The sequence below is a fragment of the Lagenorhynchus albirostris genome, chromosome 6, assembly GCF_949774975.1.
Source record: "Lagenorhynchus albirostris chromosome 6, mLagAlb1.1, whole genome shotgun sequence".
NCBI classification, from domain to species: Eukaryota; Metazoa; Chordata; class Mammalia; order Artiodactyla; family Delphinidae; genus Lagenorhynchus; species Lagenorhynchus albirostris.
Genome location: NC_083100.1, coordinates 60,412,205 through 60,432,286, shown reverse-complemented (window position 1 = coordinate 60,432,286; position 20,082 = coordinate 60,412,205). Strand labels below are relative to the sequence as shown.

The following is a 20,082-nucleotide window of genomic DNA, read 5'->3' as shown; positions in this document are numbered from 1 at the left end:
GCATTTAGAAAATTTGTTAATTGCTATTTATGAATTACACTATGATAAGCAAAGTTGAGGATCTCCCCCCGCATTTTTTGTCATGTTAATTGGAGAGCCATTATCTTCTAAAGGCACATATTGATGTAAGACCATTTCTTCATTTCACCTGTGAAAACACTAAATTGTTGGGTTTTTTTTTTCTGGTTTGTAATGAATAGTTAGTAGAATAAACACGGTATGGTACCTTATTATCCTGTTACTTTGTGACAACATTTATAGGGTGTCTTTTATCAGATTGAAAGAAAAGATTTTGCTTCCAATAAAAATGTATCTTATGGAAGTGGAGTTGCTGAGAACACTGCAAAACCATAATTGTCAACAGATTGGATATGTTCAGGCTGTGTTCCCAATGTTTAAGTCATGTGTGGAGGTGCTTGCCTTTTTCTGGCAGTGAGCCTGTTATTTAGCAGAACAGGTATGTTGGCGACACTGTTCATTCTAGAAGTGAATGTCTGAGAAGCCTCATTCAGATCTCCTAGTAGAGACCTGATGACTTCATGTGTTGAGTTTAAGAACATTGGAAAGATTCCCCCTGTAATGACTGTGTACTTGAACTTGATAATACTGATAAAGATGACCTCTCTTTCATGTTATCAGCTGCATTGAAAAAAATCTACATGAGTCCTAAAATTGATCAGACTCTACATCGTCCCATTGCCTGGGACATAGCATGACAGTCAGAAGCTGCTGAATGAAGGCACACATTGTCAGAGCTAAAAGAGACCTCAGGGACTTCCCTGGTGGCGCAGTGGTTAAGAATCCGCCTGCCAATACAGGGGATGGGTTCGAGCCCTGGTCCGGGAAGATCCCACATGCCGCGGAGCAACTAAGCCCGTGCACCACAACTACTGAGCCTGCACTCTAGAGCCCACGAGGCACAACTACTGAAGCCCGTGCGCCTAGAGCCGGTGCTCCCAACAAGAGAAGCCACCGCAATGAGAAGCCCGCACACCACAACCAAGAGTAGCCCCAGCTCACTGCAACTAGAGAAAGCCCGTGCACAGCAACGAAGACCCAACGCAGCCAAAATAAATAAATAAATTTATATTAAAAAAAATAGACCTCAAAGATTATGAAGTTCACTCCCTCATTTTACTAAACCTTCTGTAGCAGTTGATAGTGTCTGTGAAGTGCTCAGCACAGAGCTTGGCACCAGTAGGCCCTCAGCCAGTGTTCACTGCTGTTGTTACTGCCCGAGGTCACACAGTTAGCTCCTGGCAGGACCAGGAGCAGAACCTCTAGCTCCAATGCGGTGTCATTCGGGCCCATTTTTCATCAGGAATATCACCATCTGTTATAATCGAATGTATTTGTTTGCTTCTTGTCTGTGTCGCACCACGGAATATGAGCTCCCTGAGGCAGGGACTTTGTCACCTGGTTCACCTCGTGTCCAAAGCATGGCATGTAGGAGGAGCTCAGTAAGTAATTGTCAAATAAAAGAATAAGTAAATTTCAAGGCCCACAGGTAAACATGTTGAGTGTTGAGAAGGGAAAGGAAAAGACATTAACATTTTTGGGGTGGCTACTTTTTAATTTTTTTATTTTTTTGGCCACACCACATGTCTTGCAGGATCTCAGTTCCCAGACCAGGGATTGAACCCAGGCCATGGCAGTGAAAGCCTGGAATCCTAACCACTAGGCCACAAGGGAACTCCCCCATGGAGCGCCTACTTTTAAAAGATGGTTTAGGGATATGTGTTATCTCAACTAATGTTCACAACAACCTGGTGGTGAGGAAAGCACTACTATTCCCATGTAATGGTGAAGAAATGGGGCTCAGAAGTTTTGGTAATTCAGATCTGACTTCAAAGCTCATGTTATTTTCACTACCACAATGCCTCCCAGTTAAATCAGTTCTAAGACTTTTCATGAAAAATACCTTCATTCTGAATGTTGGCTGGTTCCATGATGTTTTTTTTTTTTCATGATTAAAAAAAAATTTCTTTGAAATCGAATCCCTGAAAAAACACATGCTATAGCAAAGCATACCAGCTACTAGAGCCCGTGCACACTGTTGAAAGGCAGCTTGGAGCGGCAGACACAGCCCTGGATTCAGACTTCGAGGACTCTAGCTGGGGCCACCAGAGGTGTGAGCCTTTGTTCCTCATCCATAAACTAGTGACATCAACAGCTGCCCGCCTCCCTAACAGCACTGGTAAGACTTAATGTGTGTGGAGCACCTAGCACTGTGCTTAATTAAAGAAACTGGCCATTAAGTGTTAACCACTATTATTGTTTTCTATTTCTATTAGTGTTATTGTTATTAATAGTCATCATAATACATGCTTTTCTCAGAAGGGAAACACTTGGGAGCTTGTCTTTGGTCCTACCTAGGGATGCAGTTAGGGAGCCCAGAATCATGGATTGATTCCACCTGAGCCTTTCCTTGGCTTTAACTGGGACCCAGATTTTTCCATTCTGTGTCCACAGACTGCCCAGCCAAACCTCTACAGCATGTATTTGGTCAGCAAAGGGAGTTTGGCTTGAGAAAGAGGATGGATTAGGTCAACCCATCACCACTTTTGCAAAAAAAAAAAAATAATAGTGGTAACTTTTACTAGTTTTGTGAGGCCTTTTACATTTTCAGAGTGTGTCCTTGTGTGTTGTTAGCTCATCTTTTTCTCACGCATGAGAGAGCAGTATACTTCATGAAGGCAACTGGACCTGCTTTCCCGCAGCTTTGGCACTCTGGCAGAGTTACTTACCTTTGTGTGCTTCCGTATCTTCAACTGTGGAATGAGTAATAACAGTTTACAGTTTACAGAGTTCTCAGGAAGATTAATGAGCTACCATATGTAAAGGGCCTAGCATAGTAATTGACGTACAATAAGTTCTCAGTATTAGAAGCTATAGTGAAGCCCAGGGTTTCTTTCTCATTTTACTTTTCAAGTATTCTTGAAGGAACTACCATTTTGGGGGGCATCTACTAAAGGCAGGGCACGTTCACAGACTTTATTCCAATTAATTCTCACTTGAGACTCAAAACAAGACACTTGCTCAGGGCCACACAGCTACCAAGTAGTAGAGCTGAGACAGAAGTCCAGCCTTCTGCTTTCCAACCATCTGCTTTTACTAGGAAACTACCCTGCCCCTCATAGACAATTAACATCCTGGGGCTGGTGGTGTTGTCTTTAGGGAAATGTTGTACTTTACAAGCTTTAGGGAATATGTACCTGCCTCTATCAAGCAACTTTTTATTTTTTAAAGAAGTGATATTACTGGCAGCATTTTGTCTGGTATTTGGAATTGTTTAAAATAATACCTGAAACACCTCTGTAAGTTTGATTCAACAATGTTACTTTCAGCTTTCTGGAAGAACATAATTGAGTGAAACTTAGGACACTGAATCAATGACTATAGGGGTTGGTTTGCTTCTGCGCCTTTTTCCCATTTTTCCTTTCTCCCACTTAGAGATCTTGAGTTTTGGGGCTAATACTCACCTGCAGTTTGTGTTTCCATTATGTTTCACAGCTGAAAGATTACTCTAGGCCAGTAATTCTCAAACTTTAGTGTGCATGAGAATCACTCTGGTGAGGGATTGTTAAAACACAGATTGCTGACCACATCCCAGAGTCTGAGTCAGTAAATTGAGGAGGGGCCCAAGAATTTGCATCTTTTCCCCAGGTGATACTAATATGCTGGTCTGGGTACCACATTTCGAGAACCAGTGCTCTAGACCGGGAATCGACAAAATTCTTCTCTAAGGGGCAGGTAGTAAACATCTTAGCCTTTGTGAGCCATATGTTCTCTGTCACAACTACTCAACTCTGCCACTGTCGCTCAAAAGCAGCCATGGCTAATTGTAAGTGAATGAGTGTAGCTATGTTCCAATAAACCTTTATTTATGGGCACTGAAATTTGAATATTGTATAATTTCACGTTACAAAATATGATTTTTTTCAACCATTTATAAATATAAAAATCACTTTTAGGTTGGGGCTATATAAAAATAGGCAGCAGGGCAGATTTGCCCTTTGGCCTGTAGTTTGCCAACCCCTGACATGCAATTATGGCATGTTGGGGATTTTTAAAACTATTGTTTTAATTATAAAAGTAATGCAAGTGAATGTTTTTAAAAGTCAATCAGTATAGAAGAAAACAGAAGGAATCAGTAAGTCTTCCTCCCCACCCCAGCCCCAATCAGATACCCCAGAAATAACCACTTTTGCTGAATATCAATTTTCAGAAATTTTATAGGCATATACAAGCCTGTATAAATGTATAAGTTCTTTTTACATGAGCTTTTTACATAAGCTCCTTTTAATGAACTTTTAATATGTACTGCTCAGCATTAGCTATTTTCCTAACAATATATTGTGACCTCTTTCAATGTCAATACATAGAGATGATTTAGCTTATTCTCTTTAATACCTCTATAGTTTTCTGTTGTATAGATTTACCATAATATATTCAACCAGTCCCCTACGGATGGACATTTGGATTATTTCCCATTTTTTTCTACCACAAACAGTGCTACAGTTCATCTTCAAACATCCATCATTGCATACAGTAGAGTCCTAGGAGATGAATTGCTGAGTCAAAGGATGTGTGCATTTAAAATTTTGATAGATATTTCTAAATTCCTGTTGTGGGTACTTTAGGACCCTACATTCGTTTTCTTTCAGGGTTACACCCTACAGTTTTGCTATTTAGTCTTTATCTGACTCGAGCATTCATTACAATGAATTTCAGTATAATGCCTCGCTGCACATGAACTTAACACAGAGTAGTAATCCTATCGAGGGCAAAAAGTGCAGCTGGTAATTTGTCCAGGAGTCGTGAAAGGAAAATGGCTTTAAAGAACATAAAGCCACCCAAACAGTGCCCTGAATCTAGGGTCATCCTGGACATGGCTGCTTTTAAGGTACCACAGCAGAAATTGCTCTTTTTATAGACCTGGTGTTTAGCAGATGTTTCTATATGTTTTTTACCCACTAGAATAGAGTTTTCCATTGTCAAACATTTATGTAAACATACTATTAGCTAATAAATATGCTTTGCTACTATTGTACTAGAACTCAGAATACCACTGCTTTCCTTTCTATTTGGGGCTTTTTCTTTTTTGAGCCAATAAAGGATTATAATAATGATCTAATAGACAACAATGCAACATCTTAAAATGTAGCACTAAGTAGTTTTTTTTTTACTTAAGATATGTCTATTTCTGCTTCTAGGTTGTCACAGGATTTTCTCTTCATCACTCAATCATATCTACTTACACAAGCAGTCAAGCAGTCAACAAAGAAGAAATTTCTTTTTCCGAAGACAAAGAGAGATTTCACACAGTATAGTTTTGCCGGCTGCAGTTTCTTCAGCTCATCCAGTCCCTAAGGTACTGTATTGCCTATTATTTTTTTGCTGCTTTTTCCGGCCAAGATAAAGGTTAACTGCAGAAGCAATCAAATATTTTTGCACCTTTGATTTCTGAGGTGTTTGAATTATAATTTTTAAACTTGGTCTGTGATTTAAAACTGTGGTCTGGGAAGTTTTAACATCCTGCAGTTCTATAATATTCATTTTTTAAAATAAAGCACTGAGCTTATAACTGCTTAATTCACTTAGAATTCAAGTTTCTATCATTAAAATTTCCATATTAAATTTCTACCATGAAGATAAGATTATAGACAATGTGTCCATTTTTCTAAAATGCAATGTAAAGGAAGTGTGGGGATCGTTTAGGAAGAACGAGAATAGGTGAAAGAAATAATAGATTTGTCACAAAAGTCACCTGCTTTCCCTCTTTTTCTGTTTTTTTGTTGGTTTTTTTTTTTTTTGCAGTAAACCCACATTAAGTATATCATACTCCCTGAAGGTGAGTGGCCCATTTTTGTGACAAGGGCTGACAAGACAGGCCACCAGAGCCAGAGTATGTTTCTGGTATTTCTTTAGTAGAAAAGAAAAAAGAAGTCTCCAGAGAGGTGAATGTATTGTTTTAGAATTTCAGTGACAAGCCAACAGCCCTTCTGCCTGTGGTTGTAACCTGGCCAGATTGCAAAGAGAGAGGAGGCGGGGCTGTGGGAGACTGGGTGTGCTTTGTGGGTGCTGGTGGTAAAGCTGTAGCAGAGAAGATGCTCCCCGAGCTCGGCTGCTGCAGCCCAAGCAGTGGCGTTACTTGTGTCAGAAAGGCCCATCTGAACACAAGAACAAGTGAAGGCCCTTAAATCCTGCATGATGCAGTTCCCAAAGTGCAGAGCCCTAACCTCAGACCTTCCGGAGATGCTGTGATGTCCATTGAATAGCGTTATCTCTCTCAGCTTCCTGTCCCCAACTGCTGTGTAGCCTTACTGGGTACTGCTCAACAAAACTTATGTAGCAGTTGCCATAAATAGTTTGTAAAGAGCTGTGCAAAACCTTGGGACTGAAAGGAGCTCTGTGTGTAAGGTAGTATTTATTTTCTGAATACTGCCCACGGATTTAAGTTAGTGGTGGAGAATGTTCTCCAAGGGTGATCAGAGTTGAACATTTTGAGTTTTAGAGGAGGGGGGAGTTTGTTTGTTTTTGACAAATGATGGAAGTGTTCAAAGTATTTTTTATGTACTTGAAAAAAAAAGAAAGGAAAAGGAAAGAGCTGTTTCATTTTGTCCTCTAGTTCCTTCTTAGTTTGGGTACAGTTGCAAAGTGTAAGAGAAGTGCATATGTAATAGGCGTCTGTGAACTTGACAGTCAGCCTTTTACATATATTCATTGGGAGAGGGTGTTGTGAGCTATCCTTTGCATAAATTTATCTTTGTGTCGAGGAGATGAAAGTGCTCTTAATTAACCATTTGGCAATTGGGAAGCTTGGTGCTATTTGTTATCAATGGCAATAGGCTTCTAACGGGGTTGGAGAAGGAAGAAAACTCCTGTTTGTTTTGACCAGAAGTCTCCTTCAGTCCAGTGTGACTCAAAGCACAGAAAGGTTAACAGACCATCCAGAGGCAGCACTAACAGGCCATGTTAAGTTCAAAAGGGCAGGGGAAGGAACTGGGGGCAGCCTGGAGGGTCTGTTGTGCTGGCTTCAGAGGTCGGTGCTCCGGCAGGAAGGGCAGAGCTCCATGAAGCAGGAGGCTGTGTCCGAAAAAATGATCCCATTGTCATGCACTGGGTTCTGATCTTCGTTTTCAATCCTTTTTCCTCAAGCACATAAAGAAGCCAGACTATGTGACGACAGGCATTGTACCCGACTGGGGAGACAGCATAGAAGTTAAGAATGAAGATCAGATTCAAGGGCTTCGTCAGGCTTGTCAGCTGGCCCGCCATGTCCTCCTCCTGGCCGGGAAGAGTTTAAAGGTGGCGTCTCACCAAGCCTCGGAAGACTTACATAAGGGGCAACAAACCCTGCTCCCCTTTTTTCCCTTTCCCTTTAACTCTTCTTTTGTACACATCTAATTTGTTAAAATTAAGTACAGCCTTGGGATAGGGGAAAGGGATCGTATTATTTCTGTGTTTATTCAAGAGATAATTGAAAATACAAATTTGATGTTAAGTAGCAGAATTCTGGAGGTACTTGGAGCACAGTCGGCCTATCCAAGTTGATCCATGGTGGATGGCTTTGACTTTTCCCCTCTTACTCCTGCCTGTAGTTTCTGCTTTTATTCCCCACATTATTTCCGTGTGCCTGAAGGGTTGCTTTGCCTCATCCTTTGTCTCTTATTTTCTTACATTGGCTCTGCAAAGAAAGACAGACCACATACACTAAGCTATAGGTAATTCAGCAATGTAATTGTGTACGACTATCTTACTACAAGATTTAGGTCTTTTGGAATAATCTGAAACTGAATCTGAATCCTGCTATGTAAGGATCGTAAAAGAAAATACTGTAGTTTCCAAAAGGTGGGCAGAATTTAGGAAGTGAGACTCAAAGATGAAACACTTAGTGTATCATTTGTGTAATAGACTTGTTATAGCAACACAACTAACCATAATGTGAATATAAAATAACATAAAGAAAACTCTTGAAGAAATACTTTTTAATAAAAGATTTTGTTTTAGAATTTTGCTCATGATTTATGAATTTGTGGAGATAGTCCTCATGTGCCCACAAAACTTGATTTCAGTTTTCTTCTAGTTTGGGAGCAGTTGGATACCTTCTAGTAAGGGAAAAATATTTTTTGAAAACACATTGATTTGTTTAGGCATGAAAGAAATCAAGATTAGTGAACCTGAATCTCTACAAAATGTATCAGACTTAGTTTTTTAAATGATGATCCGTAACCTCCATTCCATTATGGCAAAACCCATGTAATGTTTCGCTGAGATAAAAAGGTGTGGTTTGACCTACTTTTCAAGCTTTGTCATCTAAATTGAAGATCCTTTTAAGAATTTATATGCTTTGGTTAGCCCAGGGCACTAACCATTGAAGAAGAGGAAGGAATTGCCTCAACATATTTTTTAAACCTTCAGGCTAAAACGGAGTCATGTCATTTAATGACTCACAAGTGATTGAAAGGATCTTAGATTTTAAAATGTCCATTTCCTAATAGTCCATAACACCATCATATACCCAAACAGTTGTCAGAAAGGCACAATAGGATTTTAAGGTTAATCATAATTAATTGAAATGTTGTACCACAAGTTTATCACAGTAAATTTATACAGCCTCATCTGGAAGTGCTATAGCTATAGGCATAGTCAATAAATACAGGAAGTATCTTCAACTGTCGCTCCACAATTTCTTTATTTAATATTTTAGGTTGACATGACAACTGAAGAGATAGATGCTCTTGTTCATCAGGAAATCATCAGTCATGATGCCTATCCCTCACCTCTAGGCTATGGAGGTTTTCCAAAATCTGTTTGTACCTCTGTAAACAACGTGCTTTGTCATGGTATTCCTGACAGGTATTCATTGCTTAATAACATATTGTTCCTTTGGAAACTAAAACATGAAACTAAGATCTATAACATATGTTGAAAGACACTATAGTTTAATTGAAACCTACCTGCAAACTTTTGAAGCTGATTATGGTAGAGCAACAATTTTGAAGTATTTTGCTTCTAAATGGACATAATACCACCATTTAATGTTTGTTAAAGCAATATGTAATACAAAAAAAGTGGCTGTGCATTAAGTATTTCTTTTACCATCTTAGATTTTTAACCATCTACTATTGCTTTGGCTCTTTGTAAAATTAAGGTAACTATTAAGTAAATTTGTTGAGAATAAGTAGATTTTTTACCAGTGGCAATACATGCTCATTTAGGTATTCTAGTAAAAATTGATGTGACTAACATAAATTAAAGATTAAATATAGTTATTCCATTCATTCCTTCTCCACTCAGAATTATCACCGCAACTCATTAGGCTTGTGATAGTGGTCATTAGATATTTATTTTTATATTCCTTTTATTGGGATCTGTCTGTCACCATTTTTTTTCCTGTTTATGTTTCAGTCGACCTCTTCAGGATGGAGATATTATCAACATTGATGTCACGGTGAGTAAATCATATAAAAAATAGTCTTTGATCAACTTCAGAATTGCCGGTAGCAACAAGAAGAAGAGTGGATTGAAAATGTGAACTGCACCGATGGAAGTGCTGTTTACTTCTAGACCCAGACACAAGCAGCTGGTTTCCTTTTTTGTCTTTAACTCTGTTTATTCCAAGTAAACCCAGGCCTGACTTGAATTTAGGGCTGGAATCAGATGCACTGAGATCAATGTTGGCCTAAGTGAAATGTCAACCCAATCCTGCTATGTGTCATGTTTTTGAGAAGGTGTAATTGTTATTGATCCACTGTGTAGTTAATGCAGAGCCCACAGCACTGGGCAGCTGCTGAAGCTAGATATGTATGAGATGAGCTAACGCGAAGAAAGCCAGCATTTTTCCTTCACTCTGCCAAGATTGATCTTCCTCTTCCTGCTGATTTTGAGTGGGGCCTGTCATTATCTTACTCTGTCATTAGGCGCTACATTGGCCTGTGTGTGTCAGTCTATTTGGACAGCAACTCTTTTGCTAGCAGTGTTCCTTAGATTTATTAAAATCCCTGAAGGTAACGTTGTATTCCATTTCTGGTATAGAGAGCCTTGAACTCAAAGCGTACAAGCAGAGTGCTTTTCTCTCTGAACTTCAGTTTTCACCAAATGGTTAACAGCCTTCCTTTTAAATAACAGCCCCAAGTAATTTAACACAGGAACTTCAAACTGTACAAGCTCTAACCTTTTCTAATTTCCCTAGCCTTCCACTATTCTCAGACTTGGGTTATTTGTGCTTTGGCAGTTCGTTTTACTAAAAAAATTTGTAATAGTACCTTTGGATTATGGAGATGGTAAATAAATTCTATACATCTGATGATTAATAAATACATTTTAAATAAATAAATATAAATTAAACATCTGATGAGAACTAGTTGAGATAGCATTCAAGGAGTACAGTTTCTATTAATGAGGAAATATTCTTAATAATAGTGATTTCATCTCCAGACCATGAACCTTAGGTGGGAGTGGGAATGCGGTGGAGATTGGCATCCAGTAGTTTAGTTCAGTCCAATATTTAGTTGTTTAAATTAATTCAGCTTTTTTTCTTCATATCAGTGTGTCTTAGGATATAGCCAAATATTCTTTTATTGCTGATGCTCTTTCCTATATCATTTTGTCCTACTTAGAATACTTGAACATTTGTTCTACATATATTGTTGCTATCTTTCCAACTCAGAATATGTAGAAGGAAGTATTTTATGAAGTGTACCTGAAATGAAGTATTTTTCATGATGCACTTTTCTTTTGGATTGTACCTGATTTGGGGGCTCTTCATTTATTATCTCACCTAATCACCCCCTAATAAAATATTGCTTCTTTGAATGAAATCAGCATACTCTTCCTTCCTGTTTCCAATGTGTCCAAAGAGAATAGTCCATGCCTTTTCTAAGTTTCCTGAAGACCTTCAATAAACAATTCCATTTTTAACATTAAAATGGTCAAAGTGAAATATTTTCAAGTGTCTAGAAATGTGAAGGGACCAAGAAAACATACAGGTCAGTATCTTAAATTATATTTCTTATGAATATTTTATTAAGTGAAAGACTCCATTATTAGATCCTATACTTTTATCAGAAAATACTCATTGCATTTTGTAATTGTTTACATTAGTATATATCACAAGAAAATAACTTCTTTCCCCCTTGAAAGTTAAATGTTTAAAAAAAGATAACGTGATACCCATATTAGTTGCTCAATAAATATTTGTTAAATAAATGAAGTATAAAATAAGAATAGTTTGTGGGTAAAAACAGCAATTATAGATAACTGCCACAGACTTTCAAAAGTATTATTTCATATATATTGAATCTTTCAAGTAGTCATTTTACAGGCTAGCAAAAAGTAATATGAAAAGGCAAATAAACATTTTTTAAAATACATTTTTACTTAAATAGCAACTATACAAACATTCAGAGTTACAATTTTGTTTTAATAATTACTCTTTATTAGTAAATGTTATATACTTGTGTATCAAATCAAAACTTGTACTCTCTTGGATTACAAATGGGAATAAATATATAAAACATTGTTTTATTGCAAGGTAATTAAGGTAATTTGATGTAGTAGCGAAAACACTTGATTAGAAGCCAATAATCCATCATATTAACCTGGTTCTACCTCTGTATTCTGCCACTAACCTTAGACAAGTTACTTGTCTGTGCCTCAGTTTCCTGACTTTTAAAGTGAGGATAAAATAAAGACTTCTCCTGCCTCCCTCACAGAGGATACAAGAGTATATTTTTTAAGCAGAAGAGTATACATATTAATTTGGTATTAAAGCAGAAAGCTCAGATAAATCTCTTTTTTATTACAGTTTTGCATTCTATTTGATGAGAAAGAGAAATGTGAAAAATAATTACATAGGACAAGTTTATGCAAAATAGCAAATTCCATGCTATATCAAAGGATCAATATTCAACCAGTCTCCTCTGACTTCTATAGTTATTACAGTGTTTGGTAATTATTGATTTTTATAATGAATCTGGTGTCTTTCAAGATCCTACAGGGCCTTCTGAGTCATTGAAGACAGATAAAATGCTATTTTCTGTAATTTTATTCTTAAGCCTGTTTTGTTACATTCTGATTCTTTAAAAATCCATGTATAGTGTTTTCTGTTAACATTCTGCTATCTGGAACATTTGATTAAGATTCCACTTCCAGACAGGATTCTTCTATAACATTTTTCATTCCGATATTGAGCCACTTCAGTTCTTGGAACTGAATTCTCCTTCTGTCTGTTATAACACCAACATGTCTATCTTATTTCTTTTTGCCATTATCTATCACTTCCAAGTGTGGGACTGGTAAATAAAAGATAAGTATCTTTATGACACTGAAGAAACTTTTCACTGTGTTAAATACTTCTGGATTCTCTAAACCTATTGTAGTAATTGTGGGTCAGTGTCTTTGGTCACTATTTCTGCATATATAATTTTGTCTCAGAAATAAAATGAGGACTCAAAATGTTAAAGAACATTGCTAATCCTAATGCTGAAATAGCCATACTAGTCACAAATTTATTTTAAAATCTTGCAATATCATTGCGTGTCTTCCTCTTCGTAATTTCTGTAAGGCTATTTCTTCTTTTTTTGTAGGTAAACTTGACAGTAATTCTGGAAGGGTGAAACACATGAATCTACTAAATACATAAATGAATGCAATGTAGACTTTAGGAGAGTAGATTTTTAAACAAGGACATATTTTTAAATTTCTGCCTGTGTTTAGGTTTACTACAATGGCTACCATGGAGACACCTCTGAAACATTTTTGGTGGGCAATGTGGATGAATGTGGTAAAAAGTTAGTGGAGGTTGCCAGGAGGTGTAGAGACGAAGCAATTGCTGCTTGCAGAGCGGGGGCTCCCTTCTCTGTAATTGGAAACACAATCAGGTAAGCCTTACACTGACAAGTAAAGGGAGGGTTGGCAAATGGTACAAAGGTTATTGGTGGCTTGGTATAAAGTTGATGACATGTTTTACTATTCAGAACCATCATTTCAGTCTGATATCAGTATGTGAACTGCCAGGCTGCTGTGTTGTTCCCTGAGTTTAAAAAAAAAAAATTTTTTTAAAGTGAATTATATCGGGTCAGCAAAGAAACTTATAGAACCGGCAAGCAATATTTATGTGACCACTTTACTTTTAGCTTGACATGTTGGTCTGTAGTGTTCCTATATTCAAAATCACACCAAACGTGGAAGGAGTAACTAAGAAGGGGTAAGTATCCCAACTCTTGGACAGTGAGACAGGAGAAAAGCTAGATTTTATAAAGGCATGAAGTGAAACATATTCCTGTGATAGAAAGATAAAAAGCATTATTAGTTCAAGCAAGCCTTACCTTTCAAATTGGTGGATTAACAAACACCCGGAAAAGGTGATCTTTTTTTTTTTTGGTCTGGTTCGTTTTTCCTATAAACCATTGTTTACTTTCCACACAGGCTTCTATGCTTGCTTTTTGAGAGTATGTGTATTTTCCGAATTCAAGACTTTTCTTTGTAATCCGTTACCTACTTTAGATCTCTTTTTCTTCCCCATAACTGTTTTGAAGTAGACATACAGAATATGTGTTTTCATTTAACAGTAACATATTTTGTTAAAGATGATCACATCAGTACCTTTTAAAGTACTGTTCTCATTAATATGAACCACTGAATACTTCCCATTTGTCTGAAGGATGGAAGGCTTAGTCACCTTGAAAAGATGCTGCCTTTTTTCTTTGCAAGCCTTCAAACACTAAGAAAAAAGGCAGTAAAATATAAGTTAAATGCATTTATGGCTTTAAAAATATTGTAACAGTGATTCAGTGTCTGAATCAAACTTTAGTAAAATCTCTTTGGGTTATATGCGAGAAGCTTTTATTGAAGACTTTGAACAAAATTGTGTTTTTGACAGTTTTAAATTATAGGCTAACTAGCCTGGGAAAAAAGGATAGTGTCTCTCTGTTCTTTCATAGGAAATGTTGAATCAGACCCCTACTGAGAAAAGAAATTTAATGCATATCTCACTATCTTACTGTCCATGAATATAATAGAAATGAATTCAAAATGCAGTTTTATTTTTGCAAATGGGATGAGTCGATAGATGTACCTCATATTTTTGAACACCTAGGGTTCAACAAATTTACTGGTGGTGCTCTTGCATTTTAACAAAATTTATTCTTCAGTAGAAGGGGGCAGAGAACACTAGATTCTTATTCAAGCATTCTATCGAGCTCTGCATTCATGGCTGTGTCTAAAGGGCATGTCAGCCTTTGATTCTCTCTGAGAGGTAATTATCCTTTTCCTGTCACGGAACAACAAATGATAGCTAACTACAGAGGCACATTTGCAGTAGTCACATTCATCAACTGCAGAAAAAAAAATTCAATTTAATTGTGCAACACAGCTGCACATGGGCTTTTGAGCATTTCTGTTGTTCTCCCTGTCTCGCTATTCCTCCCTCCAGATCTATTTTTTAAACTTTTTTTCTGGTTATTTTTTCCCCTTTTTTGTCTCTTCTTCCATTTTTACTCTCTGTACTTTCTTGTTAAAGTAATTTTCCTTTGTGGCTCTCATTCTTTTTTCCCCATTGAAGGCTATGAATGTAGAAAATTATCACAATTACTCATATAATTGAGCCTCTTTGTAGCAAGTGCAACTCCAGTAGCCTTTCTCCATCATGAAAATGGTTTCATTATAGGGTTTTTCATATTCTCTGACACCATCTACACAGAGGAACAGGCGTGCAGATGAGATGTACTAGGAACAGGCTAGATCAGTAAGGTCACAGTAGGAATAATTAGCTCTGCTATGGAAAGAGCATCTAGGCCTTTTACTGCTACATAAATGTACTGTCCGTGGCTTTTAGTCACAAAAAAACTTACTAACAAATGGAGCTCCCGCCTACTACTTTGAAAAAAAGATTTGTATCAACACTACAATTTTCCATCATTAAGACTAATAACACAGAGCCTAGTATACATCAAGGGGAATAAAAAGAAAAATCTCACATTCAAGTGGCGGCTGGGTGCTGACCTTTGTTCCCTTTTTTTGTGTACGACTTAACTCTTTACAAAAAAGAGCCACACGCCACACCAACATGCAGGTGAACTCCAGCTAGTACTAGCAAAGCATAGCATTCAGTCGGAAAATCTGATAAATCTCCGTGCAGGATAATGCATTTCATTACATATTCACTACATTAATTCTAGCTACATAAAAAAAAGAAGAAGAAGAAGAGTAAAATTGAAAGTGACATTGGATTTTAGCTATCTGGATACAAAGGTCAGTTTTCGCAGAGGATGAATTTGCATGTACAAGCTCCTTTGAAAACCAGATCAGTCCCGACGACTGCACTTACGAAACTATGTGAAAAATAACAGACAATGAACTTTTTCCTTTACCCTAATGCATTTCATTATTTAGATGGTCTACGTCTGCCACTGAGGAGGAAACTGGCCCCACTTCTAACAAATGTTTGTTCTGATGTGTTAAGGCAATGTTTCTGGACATCTATTATTTCACCTTTTCTCATTCAGGCAAAATCTCAAGGGAGTAAATAAACAAACAGTCTCCACCTTTAAGCCAAAAATACTCGGAATCATTACAGACCGAAAGTTGACAAACATCTTTCAACTCAGCCTCGTTTATTTTAAGATACTCACCATCTTTTGCATAGCCTCCCTCTGATACACCATGAAAAGAACATTCAAGCATCTTTCAGTAGTATTATGTCACCCAAAACCTGGTGATCTTTATAGGAAATTTTGAAATTTTCTGAAACCTAAAGGATAGGATGGTATCTCTGAAGAAGTATTGGCTAAAAAGACTTTAATGAAAAGAGTTCTCTGTGTGCCCTTCTGCTTCGTGAGGGATAGCTAGTGATCTTTAGGTTACAGTGTTATTATACTCACTGGACTTGCATTTGCTTTAAAATATTTCTAAATTTGTATTTTTGTAATTACCTCTAGATGATATGAGCTGTACATATGAAGATATTGTGAATGTGTAGATTCATGCATCACAAATATGTGACAGCTCAATCAAAAATAATTTAAACTTATACTTGTAAATGTCATGATGAAAGTATCAATGAATGGTTTTTAATGTTTAATTCATAAGTATATGTTTTGATATTAATTTAGAAGAATATAAAGCAGATTTTTAAAAATCTCTTTCTATTAGATTATGCACATTTAAACAATAAGTGGCTCAGGCAAAATAAGTCATTTTAATGTCATCTGTGATGGATTTTTCTTGACAGCTACTGTAAATTACAATTACACTGCTTCTCTCTGCACATGAAAGTAAGCATTGCAATAAATTATCTTTTATTTCCATCCATCATGTCTGCTTTTCAGAAACAGAAAACCTCAAATAAAAGTTCAGCACTATTGTAAGAAAAATACAGTAATTTGTGATCCAGTTTGAAACAAAAAAATGTACCACTCTTTTAGAAAACAGTTGTTGGCTTTCAAAAATATTACTAATTGTACTTAAACATTCCTTGTCATTAAAGGGAATCCTTGAATTTGTGCATTCCTGCATTCAAAACTACTGCTTAAAATAAAAATCTGGAAAGAGTAAAGTAAAATTCCATAACTTAGAAAGTCAGGTGCCATTTGAGATCCTTTAATTAGAGATGTGACCATTTGGAAATCAGTGCTGTTTATAGAGTTCATGAGAAAATGGTAATAAAACAATTTTCATGTGCATTTTTATTTCTTTAGAAGAGTATGTACTTAAATATAATACTCCTCTGCCCTCTTGGGGAATGTATTTTTAGTCATAAAATGTAGTTTAAGTGTATCAAGGATTTTAATTTATCTAGACAAAACTTCAATTGAGGAAAACTATCTCATGAAAGGGAATTAAATTAAGAAAATGATCACAAGATGAAATTCCTTTAGAGAGATTTTTCTTTCAACTCTAAACCGTACCTGAAACATGAACTGTAATAATACAGTATAATTTTCAGGTGAGTTCATAAACTACTTTTATACATCTCCTTCCTCCTCTCCTCATCTGAAGCCCTCATCTGAAGGGCTTCACATCATAGATGTACTCAGGCTCAGGTGAGTGGCTGTCTTAGAAAATTTTTAATTAGAGAAAATCAGAACAGAAGAGCTAATACCAGGAGCGTTCTTTTGGTAGATTTTAACAAAAAGAAGGCAGATTTCATCTGTGAAATGTCCAAGGCAGGAAGACCCTCATGCTCAGAAACGGGTCATGACCCTCGATGGCTGGTGTTGGGGAGCAGTTGTGTACTTCTTGGGCACCCCTGCCCACCCAACAGCTTCCATTTCCCCCAACACACCAGTCACGAGAAGCACGTGTGCTCCACTTTCCCATGCCACAGCTAGGGATCCTAGCCACTTGATTCCATGTTAGAGTGGAATTTGCTACTACAACTTGCTTGGATTACCTCCACAAAGTTAGATTTAAACCCTAGAATCAGGTACATAATCTTGTGCTTCCCTTATATTCCAAAATAGAAGAACAGTATATAGTAGAATAGTAGAAGGGGTATGCTTTTCAACAGTAATTAGAAATATTAATGAGATTTTCTTCCATTCAGTCCCAGGAAGTATGCGTTAAAAAGCGAACTACCAATCCAAAAGGAGAATACCCTAAAAAGCAGACAGGCGTGTTTACTTAGTTCGTGAGAATCAAGCACTGAGATGGGTGCTCAACCAAGGAACTGAGGGAAATTTGTCCTGTTCTTTTCCTCTTCCCACACAGCTGTGAAATCCTCTGACCTTTGCATCCATGGCACATACATTCTATGATCCTCCTAATACCAGAAGTTCCAGCAGGATCCAGGCAGTAAATTGTACAGGATCCAGGCAGTAGAATGCACTCAGATATCTTTAGCCACCTAGTAATTGCACAGCTTCTTTTATGAAGAGGAATGAGAGGCATGGGGGAGGGGGGAGGGACCCCAGGTGTTTTTTCAGAGTGGGCTTTCTTCCTCTCCTCTCATCGGAAATTAAAATGAAGATTGCCATTGTAACACACATTTATGACGTAGCTGTGATGCCTGCCAATCAGTTAGAGCCTTAAAACAAAAACAACAACAAAAAACTAGTTTGGTTTTTTTAAGAAAAGAAAATAAAACAGTTTATAATGAATCTTCTTAGAATTACTGAGGTTTTTTGGGACATAGATAACATAATTTACAGGTTTAGATAGAACCCATTCTTGTAAAAAAAAAATACTAGATCAGTTTATCTTACTAAATAATCTCTCTTCCTCCCTCTATCCACTCTCCATCCTGAGTTTCTATTCAGAAATTGTGTGGTACAAATAGGAACATCTTGGAAAAGTTGTAATACCTCCTGTCCAAAGTGCAAAGACACACAGAAATAAGTATAACCATAAAGAACAACTTAAGAGATAAAAGCATTCAGTTACCATTCCTCTCTACACATGCATAGCTCAGCTATTTCTGCACTGTTACATGGAAATTAAATCTGAATGAGAGGCTTCCCACCTGCTATTTATAGTGACATCCTGGCCTAAGTGAAGACATTTTACAGGTCTGGAGATGAAGGTTAAAAATGTATACAGAAAAATATATTGACAGGAATGCTCATATAGATGCTGGCTAAACACCTTTGAGTTCATGTTAAACTAAACCAAAGGGCTGTTGGAACATCTAGTTTGGAATCTAAGAACTTTGGTTTTGTTAAGAATTTAAACAGTGGGCCTGTAAATCGCAATCCATTATTATGGTTAGGGTTAAGGCACTTTGCCCTTCATTCACATGAAAATATAGATTGTTCATGATATGTATGTTCTTGTCTTTCTGGTGCTCCCAGAAATGAACATGTTCACCTGATGGCAAAAACGACTTCTTAACCTTGTAGGTGAAGATTTTAGGGTTGGATTGTAAGATTTCACTTATATGGGATAGATGGAACCCAAAAGATTTGTATGTAGAAGTAACTAATGAAGCATTAAGAATCACAATACTAGCTTCACTTAAGCATCGTAGCGATTAAAAAGCATTTTTTATGAATTTTGTTAATGGTGTAAGTCTTTAGTAGAAATCCCAAATAATCACAAAGTTTTGGAGTGTTTCAAAAATACTGATAAAGTAAATGTGACCTTTTGTGTGAGTGTGTCTGTTTGTAAAATGTTTAATGTTCTGAATTATAAAAGTAGGAAGTCACATTTCAGATTGTAATTTTTTTGTCTGGTTCCCAAATCAGTGGTAATTTGCACAGCCTTTTTGTGAAACTCCATACAAATCAGGCAGATTTTTATGACCTGCATTACCTGTACATGTATCTTGGTTATATTGAGCTATATATGTGTGCATGCACACTCATCATCTAAAAGTGGCCGTGTTTGAATGCTGTACTAAAGTAAATGAAGCAGGGCTCCCCTGGTGGCGCAGTGGTTGAGAGTCCTCCTGCCGATGCAGGGGACACCGGTTCATGTCCCGGTCCGGGAGGATCCCACATGCCGTGGAGTGGCTGGGCCCGTGAGCCATGGCCACTGAGCCTGTGCGTCCGGAGCCTGTGTTCCGCAGCGGGAGAGGCCACAGCGGTGAGAGGCCCGCGTACCGCAAAAAAAAAAAAAATAATAATAATAATAATAATAAAGTAAATGAAGCAAATTACTGTGTTAGATACATACCTTTTTTTTCTTCATTTATCCAGAGGGAGTTGTTACAAGCTATGACAAAAATTTAAAAATTTTCCAGAATAATGAAAACAAGTTGTTACTATCCTAAATATAACTTATTTTTTTCTTTTTCAGAGAATAATTTGAAGTGACTTTGTCTTATCTGTGTATGCACTTAAAATGATCCAATTTAATTATTTTGTTTGGTTACTTTTAAAGCCAGATAACTCATCAGAATGGTTTGCAAGTCTGTCCACATTTTGTGGGACATGGGATAGGATCTTACTTTCATGGACATCCAGAAATTTGGCATCATGGTAAGAAAGTTAGTTTGGGAGCTGCTTATGGAATGTAATCGGGATAAAGCAGTTTTGCTCCTGAATCCCTTGCTGCAATTTTGAATCCACAATGTCATCCTTTCCTATGAGTGTGTGGGTGGGAATGGGGGGGGTCCTACCTAATCGTAACCAGCACATT

At 37.1% G+C, this 20,082-nt stretch overlaps 1 protein-coding gene across 1 annotated transcript in view; it reads left to right on the top strand.

Moving 5' to 3' along the window:
• The window catches only part of METAP1D (methionyl aminopeptidase type 1D, mitochondrial), a 78,978-nt gene that overhangs the window by 56,140 nt on the left and 2,756 nt on the right, over positions 1-20,082 (top strand). The window contains 6 exon segments of the mRNA XM_060152646.1: positions 5,217-5,374; positions 7,162-7,311; positions 8,714-8,862; positions 9,415-9,457; positions 12,724-12,887; positions 19,825-19,922. Of these exon segments, the coding sequence (XP_060008629.1) occupies positions 5,217-5,374; positions 7,162-7,311; positions 8,714-8,862; positions 9,415-9,457; positions 12,724-12,887; positions 19,825-19,922 (762 nt within the window).